Below are 27,033 nucleotides of genomic sequence, written 5' to 3'. Positions count from 1 at the left end.
CGGGAGATGACTGGCGCGAGGCGCTCATCTCCCGGCCTGTAGCAGCGGAAGGACCGCCGGCGTCGCTGACCTCCATGCGGAAGGGAGGACCGGGGAGCTGCGCTGCGGGTCGGGATACTTATGCTGCGAGCGCCCGCTCATGTCCCGGGTTCTCGTAGCGGAAGTATCCGCACAGGCAGCGCCGCTGACATCTATGCGGCTAGGGTGTTTAGGGAGGACCGGGGAGCGCCGCTGACATCCAATTGGTCGCGGCCTCTATTTAAATGTGGCGCCCAAATCGGTGATTGGTCGCGGGCAGCGGCCGCGACCAATCAGCAGAGCGGTGTTTAACTTTAGCGCCAAGATCACTGATTGGTCGCGCTCTCCGCACGCGACCAATCAGCGAATCGTATTGGTGAGGACCGGGGAGCGGAATCGTATTAGTGAGGACCGGGGAGCGGCGCTGCCTGTACGGCTACTTCTGCTGCGAGAAGCCGGGAGATGAGCGACTGCTCGCAGCAGAAGTATCCCGACCCGCAGCGCCGCTCCCCGGTCCTCCCTTGACACCCTTGCCGCTGATGTCCCCACAGTATCCGCATGGTGTTACAAAGGTTCGGACATTTGTGTTAAAAATCGCTGATTGGTCGCCGACGCTATTTAAATGTGGCGCTAAAATCGCTGATTGGTCGCGCCCAGCGTCGGCGACCAATCAGCGATTTTTAACACAAATGTCTGGGCCTTTGTAACACCATGGGGATACTGTAGGGACATCAGCGGCTAGGGTGTGCAGGGAGGACAGGGGAGCGGCGCTGCGGGTCGGGATACTTCTGCTGCGAGCGCCCGCTCATGTCCCAGGTTCTCGCAGCGGAAGTATCCGCACAGGCAGCGCCGCTGACATCCATGCGGCTAGGGTGTGAAGGGAGGACCGGGGAGCGGCGCTGACATCCAATTGGTCGCGGCCGCTATTTAAATGTGCCGCGCAAATCGGTGAATGGTCGCGGTCTTGGCCCGCGACCAATCACTGATCTTGCCGCAAAAGTTAAACACTACTGTGCTGATTGGTCGCGGACGCTGCCCGCGACCAATCACCGATTTGAGCGCCAAATTTAAATATCGGCCGCGACCAATCACCGATCTTGGCTCCACATTTAAACACCGCTGTGCTGATTGGTCGCGCCCAGCGTCGGCGACCAATCACCGATTTTGGCGCCACATTTAAATAGCGGCCGCGACCAATTGGATGTCAGCGGCGCTCCCCGGTCCTCCCTAAACACCCTAGCCGCATAGATGTCAGCGGCGCTGCCTGTGCGGATACTTCCGCTACGAGAACCCGGGACATGAGCGGGCGCTCGCAGCATAAGTATCCCGACCCGCAGCGCCGCTCCCCGGTCCTCCCTTCCGCATGGAGGTCAGCGACGCCGGCGGTCCTTCCGCTGCTACCGGCCGGGAGATGAGCGCCTCGCGCCAGTCATCTCCCGGCTGCATCTCCGTCCCGAAGATGGGTCCGGCGGTTGAGGTCCTTCTGCTGGTACCGGCTGGGAGATGAGCTCCTCGCAGCGCTCATCTCCCGGCTGCATCGCCGCTGAGCTCCGTCCCGCAGATGAGCCGCTAACGGCCGGCATCTTTTTTCTGAAATCCCGCGGCGCTGATTGGCCGCTGCCGGACCAATGAGCGACGCGGGATTTCCAGGACGGACGGACGGGATAAGACAATTATATAGTAGATTTTTTAACATTCTTTTGGGTCACACTATATAAATCCATGCCGGTTGCATGGATTTATATAGTGTGACCAAGTTGTCAGGCACTTTCCAAGTCATAAAATCGCTTGGAAAGCGCTTGTCAACCTGCATGCGGAAATGCATGTGAAGAACGTTTCACTTCCACTTGTCCCTGGCAGGAAAAAAGGATGTACAATCCGCATGCGTTTTTTTTTCCAGGGAGATGCGGAAACTCTCAGGTAAAAATCCGGAGCATTTCCGCATCTTGGGCGCATAGCCTAACTTTTTATACCAGGATTTTCTTGATACCTGCTATTGCTGTAGAACCTGGTCTGCAAGGTCCACTCCCCCCCATGTTTGTGTTGTAGTCAATGACTGACACAGATTTTTGCTTTGGAGTGCTATGCACATGCAAGCGGGGCAGGAGCGGAGAGCGGAGGAGTCGCGCGCTTTTTTGAATGCCGGCGGCGGGGGCGTGGCTTCGCGCCTTCCCGGTCTTTTCGCGGGCAGGTAGCGCTCTGAGCGCGCGCTTTCTCCTGTCCCTCCCCTTCCAGCTTCTCTCTCTCTCTGCGCGGCGGCCATTGCTGACGGTCTCCTCCGGCTCCTCACTCTCCTCTCCTCCCGTCAGAACCGAAGGAACACTGCACAGCTTCCAGCTGGGTGAGTCGCTTCTGCCTGTTAGGGCAGAAGCTTAACCTCCTCACCCCCACAGCGCAGGGCACCTTTCTGCGGCACAATTAGGTGGCAGACTGTGCTGCCCTGCAGCTACTACCTCATATAGAGGTTTTTTTTGTCTGGGACTCGCACACCTCTTTCATTTAGCAGAGGTTGTGGGGAGTCTGCTGCATTAACCCCCTGGTAGGCGGTTAACCCTTAATTGGGGGACAGCTGGGGTAGCTCTCTTTAAGAGCTTTAACCCTTCAGCGTTCGTTTCTTTCTTTTTAGAAGCCACACGGTCCTAGTTACTGACAGGTTTAAGCCTGCTATATACTGTGTGAGGGCATGTCAGATCAGGGTCCAGGAGGCGCGGACCGTCTCCCAGGTCCGCTACAGGATCAGTCTCGCGTATCTGACTCGCAGGAGTCCTCGACGGCGTCAAGTGTAGCGCAGGTCGGGGGGCTCAGTGATGTTAAAATGGAGGCTCTCACTCGTTCTATTGATAGCCTGTCTGACCTTCTAGGTCATTGGGTGTCAGCTAGATCCCAACTGTCTTCTCATGGCAGGAAGCGCCACAGGCCGGTACTGTCCTCCCTGCGCAGCGACTCGGAGATCTCTGATATGGAGGGTTCCCCTTCAAGCTCTGCTGGGGAGATGTCCGATTCGGATAAAGAGGGTCGGCAGGGGCGCTCTGCCTCTCTTTTGGGCCGTGTGGATGCTTTTATTGGAGCTAGGAGGGAGGCGTTACAGTTACCGGAGGAGGTAACTAGATGCCATGGTAAGTCGGCCCGGCTGTTTCAAGGGGACACGGTTTTTTGAGGCACTGTATCCGTGTTCTACGGAGTCGATTGCTAATTGGATTCCTTCTCCTGAAGTGGATGTCCCTTTATCCCAGCTTAGCAAATCTTCATTACTTCCTGTTAAAGGGAAGGCGAGTCTGCAGGATCCGCTAGATAGAAAAACGGAGATGGCGGCTAAATCCATCTACGAGGCCGCGGGTCATGGATTCAGAGCGGCGTTAGGAGCCATGTGTGCTGGTGAAGCTTCCCTGAGGTGGTTGGACCGCCTACGGACGGCGTGGCAAGATGGATCCCCGCTATCCGAGGTAGAAGGGCTTTTCAGGTTGTTGGAAGAGGCAGCGCGATATGGCAGAGATGCAGTTCTGGATACTACGTCACTGCTGTCCAGGGCGCAATCCTCGGCTGTCACAGTCAGAAGAGCACTGTGGCTTAAGCAGTGGACCGGAGACGCGGTTTCCAAGCAAGGTTTGCTGTGTTTAGCTTACAAGGGTGGTCAGCTGTTTGGGTCTGACCTCACGGAACTGATTGCTAAGGCCAAGGCAAAAGAAACGGCCTTACCGCAGCGAAGAGCTGTGGCTTCTGCGTCTGGCAAGTCTAGTGCCGGTAGTAGTCGGCGGCCCTTTCGGCCCAGGGGACGGTTCAGTCAGCCCTCTTGGGGATCGGGTCGTCCCTCGTTTTCAGGAAAAAAGACCTCTCAGAAATCCCGCACTCCCTGGAAACAGAACTTCCGTCAAGACAAACGGGAAGCTGACAAAAAGCCCGCTAAGGCGGACTGATGCCAGGGTCTCACTCGAGGGTCCTCGAGTGGGGGGTCGCCTGCTCCAATTCGAGTCGACTTGGGCGTCCCACGTTTGACGCCTGGGTGACGCGGGTTGTGTCGGCAGGCTATTTCATAGAGTTTCTTTCTCGACCCCCGGACAGATTTTGCCAATCTCGCATTCCGTCAGAGCCCGAGCTAGCTGCCGCTCTACGGCGGGAGGTCGATTCCCTTCTGCAGAATGGTGTGGTGGCGCCGGTTCCGCCGGAGGACTGGGGAAGGGGGTTTTACTCCAACCTCTCTGTGGTCCCCAAAAAGGAGGACAAATTTCGCCCCATTCTGGATCTCAAAAAATTGAATCTGCATATCCGGACCCGGAAATTCCGCATGGAGTCGCTTCGCTCAGTTGTGGCGGCTCTGTCGCAGAACAATTTTTTAGTGTCAATCGACATTCGTGACGCTTATTTGCATATTCCCATCGGAAGGGCCCACCAGCGCTTCCTACGTTTTGCCATAGGTCAGGACCATTACCAGTTTGTGGCCCTGCCATTCGGGTTGGCCTCAGCGCCCAGAGTTTTTACAAAAATTCTGGCACCTCTCATGGCGATCCTTCGAAGGCAGGGGGTTACAATTCTTCCCTACCTCGACGACCTTTTGATTGTGGCGTCCACAGAGGAGGAGGCGGTGAGGGCTTGCAACCTATCCCTTCAGCTCCTGGAGGACTTCGGATGGCTAGTCAATTGGAAGAAGTCATCTCTGGAACCGTCGCAGTCTATCCTGTTTTTGGGGATGCACTTCGACACGGTACAGGCAGTGGTGTCCTTGCCTCCGGACAAGCAAGCAAGTCTTCGTCAACATGTACGGGTTATGAAGTCTTCGACAGCAATGTCCCTTCGAAGGTGTATGCGCCTTCTGGGTTTGATGGTGGCGTCAATGGAGGCGGTCCCGTTTGCTCAATTTCATTCCAGGGGTCTCCAAGTGCTCATTCTGACCCGTTGGGATCGATCGCAGGCTTCGCTGGATCGCAGTGTCATCATCTCACACAGGGTGCAAGAGTCTCTAGGATGGTGGTTACATCCAGAAGCGTTATCCCAGGGGAAGTCCTTCCTCCTTCCGCGATGGTCGGTCATAACCACCGATGCCAGTCTGACGGGCTGGGGGGGGGGTGTCTGGAACGATCTCTGGGTTCAGGGAGTATGGTCGTCAGAAGAGTCTGTCCTGCCGATCAACATCCTGGAGTTGAGGGCGATTTTCCTTTGCCTCCAACACTGGACGGTCCCTTTAAGCGGTCTGCCAGTCCAAGTGCAGACAGACAACGCGACGGCGGCCGCGTATATCTACCATCAAGGTGGGACGAGGAGCTCCAGGCTCATGATGGAGGTCTCTCGGATCATGGTATGGGCCGAGGCCAGGGTTCCAGTCATCTCCGCGATTCACATCCCAGGAGTTCAGAATATCACGGCGGACTTCCTCAGTCGCGAGAAGGTGATCCCGGAGAATGGAGTCTTCATCCAGAAGTTTTTGCATTGCTGTGCTCCCATTGGGGAACTCCCCAAGTGGATTTGATGGCATCCAGGTTCAACGCCAGGTTACCGACGTTCATGTCCAGGTACAAGGACCCGGAGGCTGTGGCGGTGGATGCTCTAGTGGCTCCGTGGGACCAATTCGAGCTGATCTATGTGTTTCCGCCGATATCCTTACTTCCTCTGGTGTTACGTCGGATCAAACTGGAGAGAGTCTCGGCTATGTTGGTGGCCCCAGATTGGCCAAGGAGGACGTGGTTCTCAACGCTGGTGTCGCTTCTGGCAGCGCCTCCGCTTCCACTTCGCCCGGACCTGTTAACCCAAGGGCCCATTCGTCATCCAGACCTGAAGTCTCTGCGTTTGACGGCGTGGCTCTTGAGACCGAAATCTTGACCCGTCAAGGATTTTCAGCCGAAGTCATTGCCACTCTGCGAGCGGCCAGAGGTCCTGCTACCACTAGGATTTATCACAAGACTTGGGAAGCCTTCTTCTCGTGGTGTTCGGGTTCTTCAAGGAACCCCAGGATTTTTTCCATTCCCAATTTGTTGGCCTTTTTGCAGTATGGGCTGGACAAGGGTTTGGCAGTTAGCACCCTGAAGGGTCAGGTTTCCGCTCTATCCTTGCTGTTTCGGAAGGCTATCGCCTCGCGTAGGGACGTACGTTCCTTTTTTCGCGGGGTAACCCGTCAGTTTTCGCCGCGGAAGGCACTTGTGACTCCTTGGAGGCTCAATCTTGTCTTGGAGGCTCTTCAACATGGGCCTTTTGAGCCTATGGACTCTGTTAGCCTTTCATTGCTTTCCTGGAAGGTTGCCTTCCTGGTGGCGGTCACCTCTTTGAGAAGGGTTTCTGAGTTGGCGGCTCTTTCTTGCTCGCCTCCTTTTCTGGAGTTTCACCCGGATCGCGTAGTGCTTCGCACACGGGGCGACTTTCTACCTAAGGTGGTGTCACAATTTCATGTTAACCAGGATATTGTGTTGCCCTCGCTCTGTCCAGAACCGAGGAATGCGAAGGAACGGGCCTTGCACACATTGGATTTAGTGCGGGCGTTAAAGTTCTATTTGTCTATTACTCAAGGTTTTCGGAAGTCGGACTCACTTTTTGTGATTCCAGCAGGTCGTTGTCGTGGTCAACGAGCTTCCAAGGACACTATAGCTCGATGGATTCGGTCGGCCATTTTAGAGGCTTACCGACTTAAGGGCGAGCCTTGCCCAATTAAGATTCAAGCTCACTCCACGAGAGCTGTGGGTTCATCGTGGGTTTTTCATCAAGGGGCCTCGACAGCTCAACTCTGCTGGGCGGCTACCTGGCGCTCCGTCCACACTTTTACAAAGTTTTATAAGGTGGACGTCAGTGCTTCCGCTGATGCGGCCTTAGGACGTAGGGTCCTGCAGGCGGCTGTAGTTTAGGTTATCTCTTTAACTTGTGTTTAGCGCTGGTTGCGCATTTATCTAAGTTGTTGGGAATCTGCCTCTGTTGTTTTTTTCCCACCCTTAACTTCTGGACTGCTTTGGGACGTCCCACTAGTATTGTCTGTGTCTCCCTTCCTTCCATTCTGCTGCTGAAAGACGTTTTTTTGGTAAGAACTTACCTGTAAAATCCTTTTCAGCGAAGGAAGGGAGGGAGACACAGCTCCCTCCCATGGCAGAAGTGTGTTGTTGTGTTTTCAGATGCGGCGTGACCCTTCTCTGATGGCGGTTATCTGGGCTGGGGTCGGCGCGCTAAGGCTCTGTTCCAGCATTGCCAGCTCATCGCAGTGGTCAGGTCCAGTGAGTAGTACCTGGGACTGTGTGGTTTTTTCTGTTATATGCATAACCTGTCTTCTTGCTTTTTTCTAAGTTTTTCAGAAGGGGTTGTGTTTCTCCGCTGGTGTTAATTGCTCTTCCTTAGCTTGTGTACGGACTGGGGAGCTGGAGTAGGAGGAGCCCAAGCTGGAGGGGCCGGTCAATACTTTTTTGTAATCTGAGGTGTTCTGTCCTGTGTGGGCTCCGCCTACCCACTAGTAATGTCTGTGTCTCCCTTCCTTCCTTCGCTGAAAAGGATTTTACAGGTAAGTTCTTACCAAAATCCGTCTTTTACAAAAAAGAATTTGATTTTGCATCGTCACATTCTGAGAGCTGTAACTTTATTTTTTTGTCAAATTAGCCATATTAGGGCTTGTTTTTTGTGAGACGGTTTGGCATTTTTATTGATGTAATGTTTCTTACGTGCGACTTTTTGATCGCTTTTTATTCCCTTTTTTGTGCGTCAGTATGATGAAAAGGCTTAATTTTTGGCATGGTTTTTTAAATTATTTTCTTTACGGCATTCACCGAACGGACTAAATAACGCGTGAGTTGTATAGAGCGGGTCGTTCCGGACGCGACTATACCAATTGTGTACTTTTTTTTTGTTAATTTTTGTTTGTTTGTCCCATTGTGGGACATGTGTGATTTTCACTTTTATTGCTGATATCTCGTACACTGCAGTACTCCTGTAATGCAGTGTATGAGACCTGTCAGTGAGTCATGTGTGTCTCACTGACTCTGACTGTGAGATCCATCTGATTATTGCTGGCTCTCAAAGGCCACCGTACCCTGGGTGTATCACATAATCTGAGGGTACCATGGTAACCATTGGGACCCGCGATTCTCATCGCGTGGGTTTGATGGTTACTAAGGGGTGTCGCAAGACCCCATTTGAACTACTTAAATACCGCTGTCACGTTATCGAGACCGGCCGTGGCCAATTCTGCAGGGTGTCAGCTGTCGCACACAGCTGACAGCCGCAGGAATCGCCGCCTGGTGGCGCTATTTAATTATTCCTCAGCGTCGCATTTTCATGGTGCTGAGGAATAAGTACCCTTAATGACTGCCGTGAAAATACGTTACGGCGCTCATTAAGGGGTTAAAGACATCACTAATTTTCTAAGGAAATCTATTTTTAAAGGTGCTATTAACATGAAATTCTCACCAGATGTCTGTAATAACCATCCAAGCCACACACACAAAGAAATTAAACCATAATCTCTATAAATTAAGTTCTGTGTAATAATGAAAAATGACGCAGGGAAAAATTATTGAACACGCTTATTAAAACGTATTTAATGTACAAATGTATGTATAAATTGGCCAACACATGTGTGCCCATCAACTGTGGCAAGGTAACTTCCCTCTGATGGGTAACTTCTCTTTCTTACATGCCACTTTTGGGCTACAAGCCTACAGCTAAACGGACAAACATGTCTTCCTCTGGGCTAAAACACCTACATTTCAATGGGCAAGTAGAACTATTTACGTATCATGTTTGTCCGTTTAGTTGTAGGCTTGTAGCCCAAAAGTGGCATGTAAGGCAGAGTAGTTACCCATCAGAGGGACACCACTATGCCGCGGTTAATGGGCACACTTGATTTGGCCAATTTATTGAACTAAATTCCTTAGTTTTTGTAAGTACTTGTTACTGAGCTAAAAAAAACAGCAAGAAAAAAAAAGTTTAGATCTAATATCTTCATAAGACGTATCTTGGCCATATGGAGTGCTGCTGCATTATTTCTTTATATATTTTATAGTTACAGCAGCTGGCACCAGTTCACACAAAGAGGTGCTGGTCAGGTTTTTCTGGTAAAATATTATAATAAATTTTATATAATATATATTTTAAAATAGTTTGGGTTGTATTATTGTTAGTTTTTTTCCACATTTTTAAAGTAGTACAATAATTATATATATATATATATATATAATTGCATTTTTCTTCCAACTAGGTGATTAATAATGCCTGTGCCACACAAGCAATTGTAAGCATATTGCTTAACACAACCCACCCTGATGTACATTTAGGAGAAACCCTGTCGGAATTTAAAGAATTCACCCAAAGTTTTGATGCAGCAGTAAGTATTGAGTCAGGTTTGTTGTGACCGTTATAGCGCTGGGTTAATGTATAATATTGTTTCATGTTTTATAATGATGTGATACTCTTTCTGTATAGCAAAGCATAATCTTTTGTGCTTTCCTACAGTATACCATTCAGTGTGTGTGGGGTGGGGCTGTGTTTTTTTTTTGTATAAACAGGATCAACGTGTGCCTCTTATGTCTGGAAAGTGTCATACAATGCAGTCTGTTTGCGTTATTAAAAGACTAATTTAATGAAAGAATCTGTCTGATTTATAGCATGCAAATAATCCTTAGAGGACCGATCACTGTGATTTTGTAATGTAAAGTAAAGACATGGCTGTAATAAAGAAATCCGCTTTGTGGTTCTTCTTTAGTCACTATTTGAAGTTTTAATGATATTTCTGTGCACAGGGGCCAGACAGTTCCCTGGGTCTTTTCCTCCTGGTCTGTGATTCCACGGCCCCTCTGCCTGACTCCACTCTGAATGACCTGCCTCCTCTGTTTGGAATCTCAGCTGTGACCTGTTATTCATAGACCGCCATATATTTTAGTGGTTGAAGAGTTCAGACCTTCGGGGGGAGTACAAAGATGGTGGTGATTGGGGTAATCATCAGGCCCCCAGCTGCTTTGATAACCCATGAGTACTCGGCAACTGTGCCATAGGGCAGGATAGGTGCCAAAACTAATGAGAACAGAGATTTCTACTGTATGACCATTTTATATTCTGTTGTCAATCACAGCCATCTCTGGTCGCTGCTGATAAAGGCAGGTGCTGGCTTGAATTGGCACCTGTGTATGGAACAAGCTCTGCTCCTCTCCCCACTTCATATATAACGGCAACCAATGAAGGACTCTCACATACACTTTTTATCTAAAAGGGGTTAAAATTTATTGCTAATGGCCATGAGCTTCTGATGGCTTAATTTGACCACACAACATTTGTGTAGAAAACCATGCAAATCTATTTTTTTTTTTGGCTTTGTTCTAGGCTGACCAAGTGGCCACTCCTTGTGGCCTTGCACTAAGCGCCCAAATCCATCAAAACCTGCATTGTTCACACCGGTCTTCATAAGGAGATGTGCTGGAGTCAGACGACCCTGATTCATGAAGAGGCTTATTTCTATTCATGTGTCAGGAGCGCTAGATGAGTGCAGTGCACCTCTGTGTTCTCCTCGCCACAGAATGGTGCTACTAACATAAGGTCCCTGCACCTAGTCTTACTCACCTGCTGCTGTCTTCAGCTCTTCCCGGCACCACTGCGGTGCCATCTTGTGACTGCCACTTCTGACTGACGAGCTCTTACTGGAAGTCTGAGACCCTTGTTCTGGCTCTCTCAGACTTGCATAGAGAAGTGACTTCCAATCGCCCAGCAAACACAGGAGTGATCCGGCATGTCGCAAACTGCTGGAGACCAACGTTCTCAGATGGTGGCTGGTAACAATAACACTTGGGGCAGGGAACTTAGATTAGTAGCACCACTCAGCGCTGCAAAAAAAAAGAAAAAATTGCTGCAGTAGTGCTTTACAATTGCCTATTAAGTTCGGGTTCTGCAGTCAAAAACATCACTGTTAAAGCATATTTACTTTCACAAAAACTGTTTTTTTATCCTTTTAAAGTTGCCTTGTGTTGACATCAGCCTGTCTAAATGCTTGCATAATTTATTTCAATTATTATTTTTTTTAATTATTACACCATTTATTGGTCTGATTATTTTAAATAAAAAAAAGGTTTAAAAAAAATGAAAGTTTTCATACATTAATGTGAATATAACTTGGAATATGAATTCCAAGGTTGTTATAAGATGGTAAATAGCAGAATGTACATTCCAAGCATGGTTACATCAAGTCAAAAGACAAACCAAAAACTAGTAGGTGGGGGAGAGAAGGAGGGGAGAAAAGAGGATGCCCAAAACAGGTACTTTCCTTACATACCTTCCTTTCCTTACATTCCTTACACCCAACAGGGGTGCATAACCTTAGACTCTTCTTGAAAGTTGTGCTTGACCCATCGACACTAAAACAGACCCCTGACACCTAGAGGTATCTCCACACTGCGGCTCTATCTAACACATTTCTACACAGGCATTTCCCCCAATAGTAGCTGCTCTTGATACCACACTGTAGGTTGAAAGCAAATTCTAATATCACCTCGGGTGCGTTGTGGAAGCAAAGAGATGAAACTTTCCCAAGTTTCAAAGAAGGACTGTACCTTTTCCTCCCTGTGTAAAGAGGCATCAGCCCAATCCATCTGAAGCAGGAACGGCAGTTTGTCTAAAAAGATATTAAAAGGAAGGGGCTTGGTCGTGGATCCACACCTGTAGGATGGCCTTAACACTGGCTGCCGCCACCATGTGCAGCAGTTTACTGGCCCCCAGAGAGCATGTGTATTTATCTGGCTCTAGGTATCCAAAGATTGCCCATAGAGACTCATCAGGAGCAAAGTTTGTCAGGTGTGTGGTGGTAAATTGTTGTGTGGTGGTAAATTGTATTCTGGTCCAAAAGGGCTGAAAAATCGGGCATGTCCACAGGCAATGGAATAGATTAGTCTCAGTGGAGTGGCACTTAGGACTCCGAGGTTGTGTACAGCCCCATTCTATGACCCTTATGGGGGGTTAAATAGGATCTATGACATTTTCAATCTCATTTCAAGGAAGCGAGCTGAAGGGAGAAATTTGTGGGCATGGTCCAAGGCTTTCAAATTTATGCTGTATTGTGGAAGTTTCACCAATTTAAGATACACCAGGTAACTGCTCTCCTCCAAATTAAAGATGTCCGAGTGTATGCAGAGAAACTAAGTAACCAAATCTGCTAATCTGGTTGAAAAACTTCACTCAGAGACTGAACCATGCAAATGGCATACTTTATTACATAGACATGGGATTAAATAGTATTCTCCTTCTAGGTGGGATTAGTAAAATTCCTTGCTTTTTCTGATAACTCGGCACCTTCAATTTGTTCATCCATGTATCTTTTGGCCTTAGTAACGCCTTAGGAATTCCGATGGAGGGGGTGAGTTTGTCTCTCAGCGCCATCTTTGCCAACTCGACATGAATCTCTCTGTTATCAGCCATGCACATGCATACGTCATTCCCACAATAAGAATAGAAACTGTTAGTTATATATTCATTAACTATTAACAGAATCCATGTGCATATACACATTTGCATACATACATACACATAGATTATTCCATCATCTCTATATTGATTCACATTGATTACCTAATCTGTTAAAAGAAACTAATTGATTTTCTATAATATATATATATTTTACCTTGACAGTATGATAAGGCGGGATCATCGATCTGCCATTTTGTTAGTGAAAGTTGAGATTTCTCAGTCTAGAGGGACATGGATGAATTTATAATTAGAGGCTATTTGGGCAGATGAGGTGTTAGGTTTAGTGAACCATCTAAGCAGGTATGGATCCCACTCTCGCTCTGGAAAATGAGTTATCTTTGTCACACGACTCTTAGCCTGTAGGTATTGGAACGGAGGGAATGTGATGGTAGATTGAGACTGCATTTCCTCTATTAAATACATACGGCGCTCCCCTAAGTGGATCAGATGTTTAATGGATGTTATACCCTGAGAGTGCCTCTGATAAAAGACAGGATGGACATGCCGTGGTGGAAATGGGGGTTACCAATGAGTGGGAGAAGAAGAGACTCCTGAGGAGAGAGCTGAAACTGTCGGCGTATTTTCTGCCATGCTTTCCATGTAGACACCAGGAGAGGGTTCGCCTTTATCTCAGCCGGCAATTCAATATAAGGGAGATGTAATACAGTAGGGAGAGTCAGTCCTGGTGTGAGACATCACTCCAGACCATACTGGGCGTAGCAGGATGTCCCACCCCCCCCCCCCCCCCCAACCAGTCCACCACCACCCGGAATAGGGATGCTAAATTATAGTGTCTAATATCCGGGAAGTTTATCCCCCATTTCTCTAATAACCCCCCACGACAGCACACAGGAGGATGTAAACCCACCCTAATAGGGACAGGAAACACGAAGAGGTTTAAATAGCCACTCCCACATCCTCCCTCCAGTGTTATTTCCTGTCCCTATCAGGGATGAAGAGGTCATCCCCGGTGTGCTGGGCCGGCTACAGGCACTGTGGGAAAACTACTAGCCGGGCAGCGGAGGATCGAGCTGTCTTTACCTCTCCTCCTCAGGGCGCTGCTCCCGTCTCCTCCAGATTCGGGACCCCCTCCTGCAGTCCGCGCTCTTGGGCAAGGTCTGCAGGATCTTCTGACCGGAGGCCTCTCTGAACTCTCCGTTCCATCTCCTCCTCCTCTCCCCCTCTGGATGCGCGGGCGATGCCGGCTCCCGGATGTGGAGCGCACGACGCGGCGCCGGAAGTGACGCTGGGCGGTGGATGATGACGTCACTTCCGGCAGTTTGCGTTCCACTGTGAACCGCATCAAAAAGCTATGGGGGAAGAAGAGCGTAATGCCGCCGGTGATCAGAAATCTTCACCTGGACACCGTCGTGGAGCCCTCTAAACAGAGGGAGGCGCTGGTCCGGTCGCCCATAAAAGGAGTCCTGGACAGGAAGACATCTACAGGTAGGACAAAACCATGTCTGTTGAAGCTACTCGCTCTGCATCTGTAGAGTCCAGCGCCGATCCGGTCCCAGTAAGTATGGCACTGGTAGTCCATCTCCCAGATGCAGGAAATGGTGATTATAGCTCCCTTCCCTTCTCCCTTCTCTTGTAGGGGGACAAGGAACCTGCATCTGGAGAAAAAGTTAAACCGTCACACAGATGTCCCATTTGTACAAAAAAAAACAATCGTCCTCCCATAGAAAGCCCCTATGCAAGGACTGTACGGAGAAGATCATCAGGCAGGAACAACCTTCCTTAATGGAGGAGATAAAGGGGATTGTACGTCAGGAGATCAAATCCTCCTTAGCCTCGGTCACTCTCCCTACACCCTCACCTAGTCAGGGTTCTACATCTACTCCCTCAGCAGCCAAAAAGACTTAGATTAGCCCGCCAGAGGGAGTGGAGGAAGACTCTCAAGAGGAGATGTATATCTTGGAAGATCTTCCAGAGGAAGGTGAACTAAGTCCAACCCCTGATAACTCCCAACGAGAGAAATTATATTTTCCATCAGATAGTTTGGAGGAACTCCTCATGGCAGTAAGGAGAACTATGGAGGTCGAGGAAGAAAAAGTGCCCCAAACAGTACAGGATCAGGTGTTTGGGGGGCTACGTTCCAGGAAAAAATTGGTGTTCCCTATACACCAGAGTATTAGGGACTTAGAGGAGTGGGAATCTCCAGAAAAGAGATTAAATACCCCTACAGAGTTAAGTGATAGATTTCCTGTAGACAATGAGACGACAGAATGCTGGTCTGAAGTCCCAAGAGTGGATATCCAAATTGCACGAGTAGAAAAAAAAACAACACACTGCCTTTGAAGATTCCTCTCAATTAAAAGACCCCTTGGAACGCAAAATGAAGGGACTACTCAGAAAATCCTGGGAGACTTCAGCAACACTATTAAGCACCAACGCAGTCTCTACGGGCGTAGCTCGATCATTGGCTAGATCAACTGGAGGAACACCTAGTTTCAGGCACCCCCAGAGAAGACATCTTGGCATGACTACCGCTTCTACAGAAGGCTACGGGGGTTTTAGCGGATGCCTCTGCAGACTCCGTGAGAGTGGCGGCAAGAGCATCTGGGCTATCGAACGCTGTAAGAAGGGCCCTATGGTTGAAATCCTGGAACGGCGACGTGGCATCAAAAATGAAGTTGTGTTCCATCCCCTTTAAGGGGAAATTCATGTTCGGGCCAGCCCTAGATCTTCTAGAGAAGGCCTCAGACAAGAAGAAGGCCCTCCCGAAACCTAGGAATGTGAGGAAGAGGCCTTTACGTCCCTCCCAAGAGCAGACCCCTCAATATAGGGGTAAAGGCAAAACAGGACAATGGAGCTACCCAAAAGGTAGAGGAGGCAAAAATCTTTTTCTCTCCCAAAACCAACGTCAGAACAGACCAAGACGTCAGGACAGTCGGGGGGCCGCATCTCGAATTTTCTCCCTCAGTGGAAAGAAATCTGCTCAGACCCATGGTTCCTGAGGGTTGTCAAGTTCGGCGTAAAAATAAATTTCTCCTCCTATCCTCCAGAGAGGATAAGGTTAACACCGCTCTCCTCTGAGTCGTCAGGCCACCCTGATATCCGGTCTTACAGACCTATTGTCCTCAGGGGTGATATCCCTGGTTCCTATAAGAGAGAGAGGCACCGGACATTATTCCAGACTCTTCCTAATAAAAAAAACTAAATGGCTCACACCGAGTTATAATCAATCTAAGGCCACTGAATCAGTATATCCACTACCAACGATTCAAGATGGAATCCATCAGGTCGACTGTCCCCCTCATAGGACAGGACCATGTCATGGCCACAATCGACCTCCAGGATGCATGTTTCCACATCCCCATACATCCACTTCACAGGAGGTTCCTAAGATTCGCAGTGGCTCAGGGGAATCAAATAGTCCACTATCAATTCAATGTTCTCCCATTTGGAATTTCATCAGCCCTGCGAATATTTGCAGAAGTCATGGCTTATATCAGGGGTCAGAACATTTCAATAGTACTATACCTCGACGACCTGTTATTAATCGGGCCCTCAGTACCAGTACTCGGAGAACATCTACAGTTGACCACTCAGATCCTATAGTCTCTGGGCTGGTTAGTGAACCAGAAAAAATCAGAGATGGTTCCCTCCATGACAAAAACATTTCTAGGAGTACTATTGGATTCCCACAGCCAGATGTCATTCCTGCCCAAACAAAAACAGGTCATGATAAAAGCAAAAATCATTGTCCTAAGGAGCAGAAGATCAGTATCATTGAGACGCCATGTCGGTCCTCGGGTCTATGACATCCTTTATTCAGATTGTGGCCTGGGCTCAGGCGCATACCCGAACTTTACAGACCCACATCCTTACGAATTGGGATGGATCCCCACAGTCTCTGAACAGGAGAATCCCTATACCACCACGAGTAAGGACTTCTCTATTCTGGTGGCTGAATGGAAAAAATCTGAACAGAGGAGTACCATGGATCCAGAATCCGCTGGTAACCATAAAGGTGGATGCCAGCAAAAAGGGATGGGGAGCCATGGTCTCCCAAGAGCTATTCCAGGGTATATGGACCAAAGAGGTGAGCCAACGCTCATCAAATTTCAGAGAACTAAAGGCCGTAGAGGAAGTCCTCAGAGCAGCAGAGCCTCTGGTCCAGAAATCTCACATTCAGATATTTTCAGACAATATCACCATGGTAGCCCACCTTCGTCATCAAGGGGGCACAAGATTCGAAAGCTTAAAAGCAATCTCAGCAAGAATATTCTTCTGAGCCGAAGAACATCTTCTATACTTGTCGGCTCTTCATATCAAAGGTTCAATCAATATCCAGGCCGACTTAAGCAGAACAAAGATTCATCCAGGAGAGTGGAGCCTAAACCCAGATGTCTTCCTGATGTTAGTTGAGAGATGGGGCTATCCAGAGGTAGATCTCTTAGCTGGACACCAGAATGCGAAAGTACCTCAATATTTCTCCCTGGATCCAAACTGCCCTTGCCTGGGCGTGGACGCATTCGCTTACAAATGGGAGTTCAAACTAGCGTATGCCTTTCCCCCCACTACCTATCCTTTCAAAAACCTTACAGAAGATAAGGACCGAAGGGACCAGAGTAATTCTATTGGCCCCTCGCTGGCCAAAAAGAAGTTGGTTCGGAACGTTAACCAGTCTGAGTGTGGAGAGCCCTCTAATCCTTCCTCCCATCAAGGATCTCCTTCTCCAGGGACCGATTCACCATCCAGATCCAGAGAGACTACACCTAACTGCCTGGCTTCTGAATTCCTGATATTAAAAACAAGAGGCCTCTCGGAGAAAGTCATCAAAACTCTCCAGAAGAGCAGGAAACCTGTAGCGAACACCATTTATCATAAGATCTGGAAAACCTTCTTAAGGGGGTGTGCACCCACTCGCCCAGACCCTCATAGAGCTGATGTGGCTCAGATTCTAGACTTTTTACAAGAAGGTCTGGACAAAGGTCTCAGACCTAGTACTCTTAAGGTCCAGGTAGCGGCGTTAAGTTCATACTTCGATCAAAGACTAGCGGAACATCAGTGGGTGAGAAGATTTATGACAGCAGCCACCCTAGAGTAACAGACCTGGTTCCCCCCTGGGACCTAACATTGTTCTGAAAGGGTTAACCCTTCCACCCTTTGAGCCTTTATCAACCATAAGACTGGACAGGCTGACCCGGAAAACGGCTTTCCTGGTGGCAATAACTACAGCCAGAAGAGTGTGAACTACAGGCCCTTTCGATCAACGAACCCTACCTGTGAATCTTGGAAGATCGTCTAATTTTCCAACTTGACCCTTCATTTCTACCTAAGGTGGTCTCAAATTTCCACAGATCTCAGGAGATAATCCTTCCATCTTTTTGTGACAACCCAAAAGACAAAAAAAAGAGATGGAATTCCACACTCTGGATGTTTGGAGAATAGTACTGCACTATCTTCAGGAAACAGAAGAAGGAAGGAAAGACAAGAACCTATTTGTCCATACACAAGGTCCAAACAGAGGAAAGAAAGCATCAAAATCCACAATATCCAACTGGATTAAGAGGGGGATTGCGGAGGCTTACCAGATCCAGGATCTACCTCCTCCAGCAAAGCTCAAGGCCCATTCTATAAGGGCGATATCTGTCTCCTGGGCTGAAAAAGCCAGCGCATCCATCGAACAGATTTGCAGAGCTGCCACATGGTCCTCAATTCATACTTTCTCCAAACACTACAGACTAGACCTAATGTCTGTTGGAGATTTAGCCTTAGGAAGAAAGGTCCTTCAGGCTATTGTCCCTCCCTAGTATATCTTTGGTATACCTCCTGTGTTCTGTCGTGGGGGGTTATTGGAGAAAATAGAATTAGACTTACTGGTAATTTGGTTTCTAATAACCCACCACGACAGCACGGGTAATCCCCCCCACCCCCCCACCCCACCCCCTCGCTTATTGTTTCAACGACAGCTTGATCAGTAGAAATAAAAATTAATTTGAAGCATCTATACTCTTGTGGTCCTTTGTAGTAACACTGGAGGTAGGATGTGGGAGGGGCTATTTAAACCTCTTCGTATTTCCTGTCTCTATTAGGGTGGGGTTACATCCTCCTGTGTGCTGTCGTGGTGGGTTATTAGAAACCAAATTACCGGTAAGTCTAATTCTATTTTCTCTTCAGCTGTTGGAGTAATTTATAGGCAATACGGGGCTTTTTTCATTCCCAGATAAATGAGCGGTATAAATAGTTAATCCGTTTTTCCTCTTTGGGAGTTAAGTAAATTGGTAGAGTGTGAAAAAGATAGAGAAGATGTGGGAATTCTGTCATTTTAATTAGGTTGGCTCTACCTAGGTATGATGCATTAAAATCTTTCCATTTAGCTAAAGTGGATTCTAGATTGTTGAGGTATAGATTGATGATAGTTTTATACAATTTAGCTGGATGTCTCATCACTTGCACTCCCAGGTATTTTAGTGAGTTAGTAGTCTATTGACAGGGGAACCCCGATGTCCACGACGGCTTGGAGGGACCGCGTAGTGTCATCACTTCTGTTTTGTTCCAGTTAATATTATAGCCCAACAGGCCTCCCACGTCCTCTAGCTCTCGTATAAGAGCATGTAGAACTTGTTTTGGGGATAGTTATTACCAGGAGGATATTATCCGCGAATGCGGCGACCTTAAGTTCTCCAGAACCCACCACAAGTCCCCTAAAGGTGGGGGTCTGCAATAAATGACGCAGTAAGGGGTCAATAGAAAGATTAAATAGAAGGGGTGATAGAGGGCATTCCTGTTTGACTCCTCGGAAGAGGTCTATGGTTCATGCACTGCATCCATTGATCGCATTGCATTCATATGGAGGTATTGGGTATATTGCAGAAACCTTGGGCCAAAATTCCCCTTGGCCAGAACTTCATGCAAGAAAGGCCATGCCACTTTGTCAAAGGCCTTTTCGGCATCTAGACTCATCAGCACTGCGGGTGGTCTCGATATGTCTTGGGCCAAGACCGTAGCAGCGACCGCCAGGCGTATGTTTGCCACACTACTCCGCCCCTGAGTAAAGCCCGATTTGATCTTTGCCAAGAGTTTGTAGTCATGGTTGAAGAGTGAGATTGGGCGGTATGATTGTGGTAGTAATGGGTCCTGTTAGGTTTAGGGATAACTATGATGCGTGAGTCAGTGAATCGATCGATGGGGACCCCCTGAAGGAAAGCATTGTTGAAAAAGTTAGTCAGAATAGGTATTAAGTCAGGGGATAAAATGTTATAATATTCAGCAGAGAAGCCATCAGGGCCCGGGGTCTTACCGCTGGATGCGCCTGCTATAGCTTGCCTCACTTCATCTTCTGTTATCTGAGTCCAGCTTCACTTGTTGTTCAGTGGTCATGGTTGGGAGATTAATTAGGTTTAAGAAGGAATTAATTGTTGGGAGGTTAGCTGGGTAGAGGTCTTAATAATAATCACTAAAAATTTGCATGATCTTTTCCCGCTCAGTTGTCTGCAAACCTGTTACGGGGTTTTGCAATTTGAGAATTGGTTTGTAGGGTTGTTTGCATTTAGTTAAAGTGGCTAATAATTTACCCATCTTATTTCCCCAATGATAAAATTTATTTCGAGTCAGTTGGATTTGCCAATGTGATTGGGAATGTATGAAGGAATCTAATAGATGTTTAGCCATAGAGTAAGCTTGCTGTGTGTCAGGGGATGGGGTCAGGGCGAACACCATTTGAGCCTGAAGTAGGGAGGTATGTAGAGCGTCAAATTTCTTTGTGTGTTTTCCTCCTACATGACAGATAACTGATGATATGGCCTCTCATAACAGCCTTAGAAGTGGCCCAGAGCAGAGGGGTATTGTCAGTATGGATGATGTCATCTAGGAAGTTATTCCAGTGTGATCCAAGAAAGGTTTTGAAATCATCTGATTCTGCCATGTAGGATGGGAACCTCCAATGTCTCGTCCATGTGCTTGGCTCTGCTAGAGTTAGGAATAGTGAGAGAGGGGCATGGTCTGAGATCAATATTGGGTGGATACTGGAGTCATAGTGTTGGATAAATAATTATGAGGAAATGAGGAAGAAATCAATCCAGGAGAAGGAGTGGTGAGTGAGGGAGTAACACTTGTATTCTCTAGCTGTGGTGTCTGTCACTCTCCATGGGTCACAGAGTTAAAGCTGTTCCATGAAATGTAAGAGGGGTGTGGTGACTGCTGAGGCCTGCGGTGAGGGTAAGGAGCGGTCTAGGGTGGGACATTGTACTGCATTAAAGTCTCCTCCCACTATCAGGTGACCAGGTCCAAGTCCTAGAAGAATCTGGGGAATCAATGTGTAGAAAATATGTTGGTCATGGTTGGGAGCATAGAGATTGGCCAAGAAATATATTTTCCCAGCTATTTCTTCTTTTAGAATCAGATAGCTGCCCTGGCTATCACTAACAGATTCCTGAATGGAGCATGGCAGGCCCTTCTTAAGAATGGCTACTCCGCGTGATGATGAATTATGCGAAGCAGTGAAGCAATCTCCTATCCAGGGAGCTTGCAATTTACCAGGCTTGTCAGCCCTCCAGTGTGTCTCTTGTTGGAAGACCACATCTGGTGAGAATCGTTTTAAGTGATTCAAGACCTTTTTACGCTTTAGAGGGGTGTTAAGGCCCGCCACATTCCATGATAAGAACCGCAAGTGTGGTTAGGTGTAAGTGGTGTCAGGGTCTGGTGTTTGAGAAGTACTCCTCCTGGGTCCCAGGGCAGGGTCTGAGCAGTATATGACAATAGGTTATGTTCACACCCCTCGGTCCCAGTGAGCCGCAGGAATGAACAGGTAGTAAGAGTGTCATCAATGGTGGGTTCCGCATATATTAGTGCCTGGGTTAAGAAGAGGGAAAGCACAGGAGGGTAAAAACAGTAAAAAACTACAGAAACAACAATATGCTTAACATTACAAATCAGTGATAGCAGCTCGCCGGAAACACACCATACGAACCATGTAATCACTGAGAAAAACATTCCATTACGGAAACAACAGTCTTCCTACAATAAAAAATAGCATGGATAGTAGGTCTATAGATCATCCCACTGCAGTATCTCCAGCACGTCGAAATCTTTTCTCCGCCACCTCAGGGTCTTCGTAAATGGTTACACGATCGCCATCTTGGATTTTGAGTTTTGCTGGGTAGAGCAGTTGGAATCTAATAGTTTTTTTTCAAACAATAGATGACAAGTGGGTCCAAATGCCTTGCGTTTTTGAGCTACAGCAGCAGAGAAGTTCTGGAAAATTAGAATTTTTGAGTCATGAATAATCAATTCACGTTGTCGTCTGTATGATCTCATGACCTTTACTTTCACAGCCCAGTTGAGGTATTTTGCTTTGACTGGGCGAGGTCTATCATTTCCACTGCCCCGGTTAGACCTTGGGGGACCTAGTCTGTGCGCTCGATCTATGATCATTGGGTCTTTGTCAAGATCCATCTGAAGGGCAGCAGGGAGGTCCCTAGTAAGGTATTCCATAAGATGTTCACCGCCCACTGACTTCAGGATGTCCACAAAACGCAGATTGTTGCGGCGATCCCTCTTCTCCAAGTCTTCCAGCTTATCGCGCATTTCTCGCTCTGCAGTCTGACTCTGTTGGAGGGAGGCCCTCAATTCTGTGGTTTCCGTTTCATTGGATTGGATTCTGCTTTCCAGCTCTGTGACCTTTTGTAAGTTAGTGGTGATTAGAGTCATGGCTGTGGCAAGAGAGGCCTAGGGGGCGTCAAATTGTGGCATCAATATCTTGGAGACCTCTTGAGCAACCAACGCTGCTTGTGTAGAGTCTTTCACAGAGGATCCGGGGCAGCTCAGTAGTGGAGAGAGCTGTGGTGGGGATAAACTATCATCCATCTGTAATTCAGGGGAGTATTGTATTGGGGAAGTGGGCTGGCAACGTGGGTTCTTAGCTGGTTGTTTAGGTGGTTTCGAAGCAGGTTTACCTTGGTGCATTGTAGATGGCGATTGCTGCAAAAGCACTTGTAAGGCGGCGGGTTTCTCTGCTTGGGTTTTTATTAGGTATTTGTCCATTACAACTCCCCAGTAGTAGGGAGAAATAGCAGATCAGCGGACAGCAAATGGGGTTAGCGGATTGCCAGGTTGATTGTCACAGCGGGACAGAGAGCAGGAAGACTATTAATGGTCTGACTACCATATCATAGTCTTGGTTGGCGGGGGTAAGATGTGGTGTCTAATTGCTGCATATATGTGTCCTGTGATCTACACACAGGACACAGGGGTTCCAGGGGGGGTTGTGTAGCGCCTGCAAAGCAAATCAGACTTGTCAAGAGAGAAGATCCTTTGCACAGTCTGTCAAATTCCTTGTTGATGGTGTTTTTCAGCCGATTTAGCTGTGTGAGCAGGAGCTGTTTTAAAAGGCAGTCATGCTGCATGTCCTGCTCCCAGAAGTCCTCCAACCTGTGACAGTTCACCACTTAATAATTTTTTCACATCTTATTTATATATATATATTTTACATATAGAGAATTGGGAGGGTGGTTAGTAATTATGTCTCAGAAAGTGATAGAGCTTATGTTTCCCCTCTTTTAGACACTAGATGGTGCCCAGAGACAGAGAAGAATCTGGTTAGTAAATTTGTGCACCTTCACTGCTTTTACTTTTATTGACAGTCCACTGTATGGTACATTAACCCCTTGTTCAGCAGGGAAGGAGGGGAGAGAAAGAGTTCTGCGTTTGAAGAATCAGATAGGTTTTACTCCCAGTTAGGGAAGCTGGCAGTTTCTTCTTCTATTAATAAGTGTTCAGGCTCTTGTAACACTCCCCCCTCTCCAAAATGGTGGTTTGGCGCCAAATCAGATGCTAGAAGAGCCAGGTTTATTATGAGATCTATACATAGGGTTAATTGCATATTGGTTAATTATTGTGTATGGGGGGAGGGAAGCCGCCCAAGTTATCCCTTTATAGCTTGAATGTGTCCCTATGAAGGTTTTTAAAGTTCTGTGAATTCTCAACAGGGGCTGGGGAGAGAGATACAGTCCTTCAGTGGGGATTGGTGTTTATAATTTGCTCAGAGGAGCCACAGTCCAAATAATTATTCAGATGCCTCTGTCACAGGGAGTCCTCCCCACACCTGCGCCACAGCACCATCAAGATGGCGTCGGTGCCTATGGCGGGAAAACCCCAGACGGCCGGCATAGGGCAGCCGGATCAGCTCCACCGGGACTCACCGGGCCGTGCACTCAGCTCCCTCCAGCCCGTCGGCGGCACTCCTCCAGCACAGACCGCGTGCGTACCAACCGCTGCCCGTCAGCAGACAAAGCGCTGATCTTAGATAGGTATGCGCTCTCCAGGTCAGCTGGCGGCTTCGACCGGCGGGGGCACGAAGCTGGCAACACTCCTCACCAGGCATCACTCCACAGTCGCTGGAGCCAACCTGAGCAGCAGCTGTTCCGTCGTGGGACACACACAGTAAGCACCGGGTCTCTTCGGCGCTTCAGCGGATCACCTTATGGATCCACAGGAGAGGCTGGGGCTCCAGCCCTCCTGGTAGGCCCAAATCTTCCAGGCAACGGTATGGCTCCAAAACTGTCTCTAGAGGCAGCAGTGTTATAAATCAAGGATTTTGAGCTTAGGCCAGGGAGCTCCAAAGAATGTGTGTCTCTTCTTCAGCAGTAGGACACGCGCCCCCCCCCCCCCACACCCCGATTAATTTATTTTACATTTTGATCGGACTTTTACAAATGTAATACGATTATTTTTTAGTTTTTAATGGGGCAAATTGGTGTTTTAATGTTTTATTTTTAAACTTTTTTTTTTTTTTTTTACTGTATTTAATAGTCCTCCTTAGGGGTCTTGAAGATGCGACCATCTGATCGCTTCTGTTATAAATCGCACTGCTATGTATAGTGAATATCCCAGTCTCCTATGAATGCCAGTTAAACGCTGGCTTTCATAGGAGGATCATCATGACAAGTACGGAGGTCTTCAGCTGACCTCTGGCTGTCATGGCAACCCTTTGGCTCCCTGCGATCATGTCACGGGTGTGCTGATGGTCGCATGGAATTGCGCATTCCCTGTCTGTTTGTCTTAAATTCCGCTGTCATAGATTGACAGCAGGATTTAACAAGTTAACAACCACAGACAGAGCTCTGCTCTACCCACTACTGGTAAATGCACTTGATGGCTGGATAAATCGGCGTACGAGCCTGCATCAAAGACAGAGACTCGACTTTTGATGTACATGTTTGTCAAAGGTCATGAAGGGGATAAACTATATTAGAAAAGAGATTGGATCATTGCATTAAATAGACACGTAGGATTAAATCATTGTTGGTTTCGGACCTCGCCTTTAACTTTGAAGTATTTACAAATTTATTTATAATGACTTATTTCTTCTTTTTCTATTCCCGGAGAATACTTTTTAATTGCACGTTTGGTTGTATTTTTTTTAGCTCTTGTAGACCCATCAGTGACATATTGTTCATGTTGCTATTTTTGCTTTTTAGATGAAGGGATTGGCATTAAGCAACTCTGAAGTAATTCGTCAAGTACACAACAGCTTTGCAAGGTATGTGTTTGATTAAAACAAAGATGTATATTTTATTTAGTTAGACTTTTCTCCGAGAGCTATGTTTTTTCTATTTTTCTTGTCAGTGTAGCCATTTGTGGCCTCCTTTGCCGTACTGCTTGCAACTCTGTCAACTGTATAGTGACTACTCTATTGATTCTCATAGGGGGGTGTGGAACGCCCAGCCGTGGCTACTGTGCAGCTCTGCAACTGATCACATTGTACTGGGAACAGCTGATCAGCAGGGGTGCTGGGTGTCAGGTGTGGCACTCCCACGCATCTGATATCAATGGCCTTATGTCAAGGATGGGCCATCCATATAAAAATAGTGGACAACCCATTTTAACCCCTTCACCCCCTAGCCTGTTTTCACCCTCTTGATCAGGCCAAATTTTACAATTCTGACCATTGTCCCTTTATGTGGTAGTAACTCTGGAACGCATTAACGGATCACAGTGATTCGGAGATTTTTTTTTTTTTCATGAAACATTGTACTTTGTTAATGGTAAATTTTAGTTGATATTGAAAATTTGACAATGAAAATTTTGCAATTTTCAAACTTTGAATTTTTGTGCCCTTTACTGCCAATGACGGACATAGCACGTCATGAGCGGGTGGGTGTCAGTTCCCACATCATGATGTACTATGTCCGTTATGCATTTAAACTGTCACTGTGTGTAAGCATGCAGTGACAATTCCGTGCTGACCGCTATCACTGACACCAAAGCGGCACAGGAAGAGGTGCGAGGACCCATGCCAGCGGTCCCAGCACTCAGGGCACTGTGATCGATCAGTCGATCACGCAGCAGGTGCTCAAATATAAGTACCTCCCCTACGACCACTGTTGGAGCTCATCACTGCTAATGGCTGAGCTCCTGCAGTAACAGCCAGGTACAGGGCCAGCTCTGCCCCTGGCTGTTTAACCCCCTAAATGCAGCGATCAAGAATGATTGCAACATTTTGGAGGCAACATCTGTAGCGGCCACCGCTTGTAACTGCACATCCGCCTCCTGTTCAATTGAATGGGAGGCGGATGTGCAGTTACAAGCGGTGACCACTACAACTTGATGGCCTGGCACCGCAGGTAAGGACTGCCGGCCGGCTGCCGCCGGCACCGATAACAGCTGATCGGCGGGAGTGCCGCATACGGGACCCGGTCAGTCATATGTTGATGCCCTATCCTATGGATAGGGCATCAATGTCAAAGTAGTGGACAACCCCTTTAAAATATGGCGATGCAAAAACTTTTTTGCCAAAAAAAAAAGTCTTTCAGTGTGTGACAGCTGCCAAACACAAAAACCCAATATAAATCTGGTATCTCTGTAAATCTCTGAAATTCTTGATTCAGACCGAACCCCCGGTGGAAGATTCCCCGTAATAAGACACATGGAGACACTGTGGACGCCATATGGCCTATGATCCGGCGGTGTTCGTCTTTTTAGGCGTTCATAAAAGTGCAGTCGACCACAGTCTTTTGTGCACTTATGAAAAGAAGAATACCGCTGAACAAAGGCCAGACGTAGTCCAGAGTAACTCTGCTGCCTCATAGTGAATGGATCCCTCGGGGGTTTCATCTGAATCACGTCACTCGGAGATTTAGATGGAAACCCTGATGTAAGTGCTCAGCGTAGAGCACATGATAAATGTGATCCCAAATGTTATGTAAAATGTTCCCAACAAAAGCTTCAACTAAGTCCACAAAAAAATTAAGTCCCCACTCAGGACCGTCATCTGTTAACGGAAATATATGGTGCGTCCACGTTATTGTTAATACAAAGGCTCTAGGAAAGCAAATGAGTTCTTGCCCCCAAAAGAAATCCAGCGAGAAATCCTTTCTGAGCCCCACAGTGTGCCAAAACACTTTTAGCATCCACATCTTTGGCAGGAGTATAATTTGCAAAATGGGGTCACTTGAGGGGGTATTCTACTCTTCTAGTACTTAGGGGTTCTGTATATGAAGTCTGCATACCATTGTAGGAAAATCTGCGCACCAGAAGCGTTTTTGAATACATTTCTGCATGCGGGTTATCAAGCACTTTTCCAAGCGATTTTAGCATCACTTGGAAAGTGCTTGACAACTTGGTCACACTATATAAATCCATGCAACCAGCATGGATTTA

The 27,033-nt window shown here is 47.7% G+C and overlaps 1 protein-coding gene across 3 annotated transcripts in view; it reads left to right on the top strand.

Moving 5' to 3' along the window:
* Positions 1 to 27,033, top strand: part of UCHL5 (ubiquitin C-terminal hydrolase L5) — a 168,952-nt gene that overhangs the window by 59,162 nt on the left and 82,757 nt on the right. For 2 of the 3 annotated variants that reach the window (XM_073644102.1, XM_073644103.1), the window contains exons 4-5: positions 9,176 to 9,301; positions 24,852 to 24,913. In XM_073644102.1, coding sequence (XP_073500203.1) covers positions 9,176 to 9,301; positions 24,852 to 24,913 — 188 coding nt within the window. The remainder of the gene's footprint in view (positions 1 to 9,175; positions 9,302 to 24,851; positions 24,914 to 27,033) is intronic. The other variant, XM_073644104.1, reaches the window with a different exon arrangement.

This window comes from Phyllobates terribilis, unplaced genomic scaffold (assembly GCF_046119375.1).
Source record: "Phyllobates terribilis strain yellow unplaced genomic scaffold, ASM4611937v1 Scaffold_8__6_contigs__length_399053987, whole genome shotgun sequence".
NCBI lineage: Eukaryota > Metazoa > Chordata > Amphibia > Anura > Dendrobatidae > Phyllobates > Phyllobates terribilis.
The sequence above is the reverse complement of the archived record's forward strand: the minus strand, read 5'-3'. Positions and strand labels throughout refer to the sequence as shown.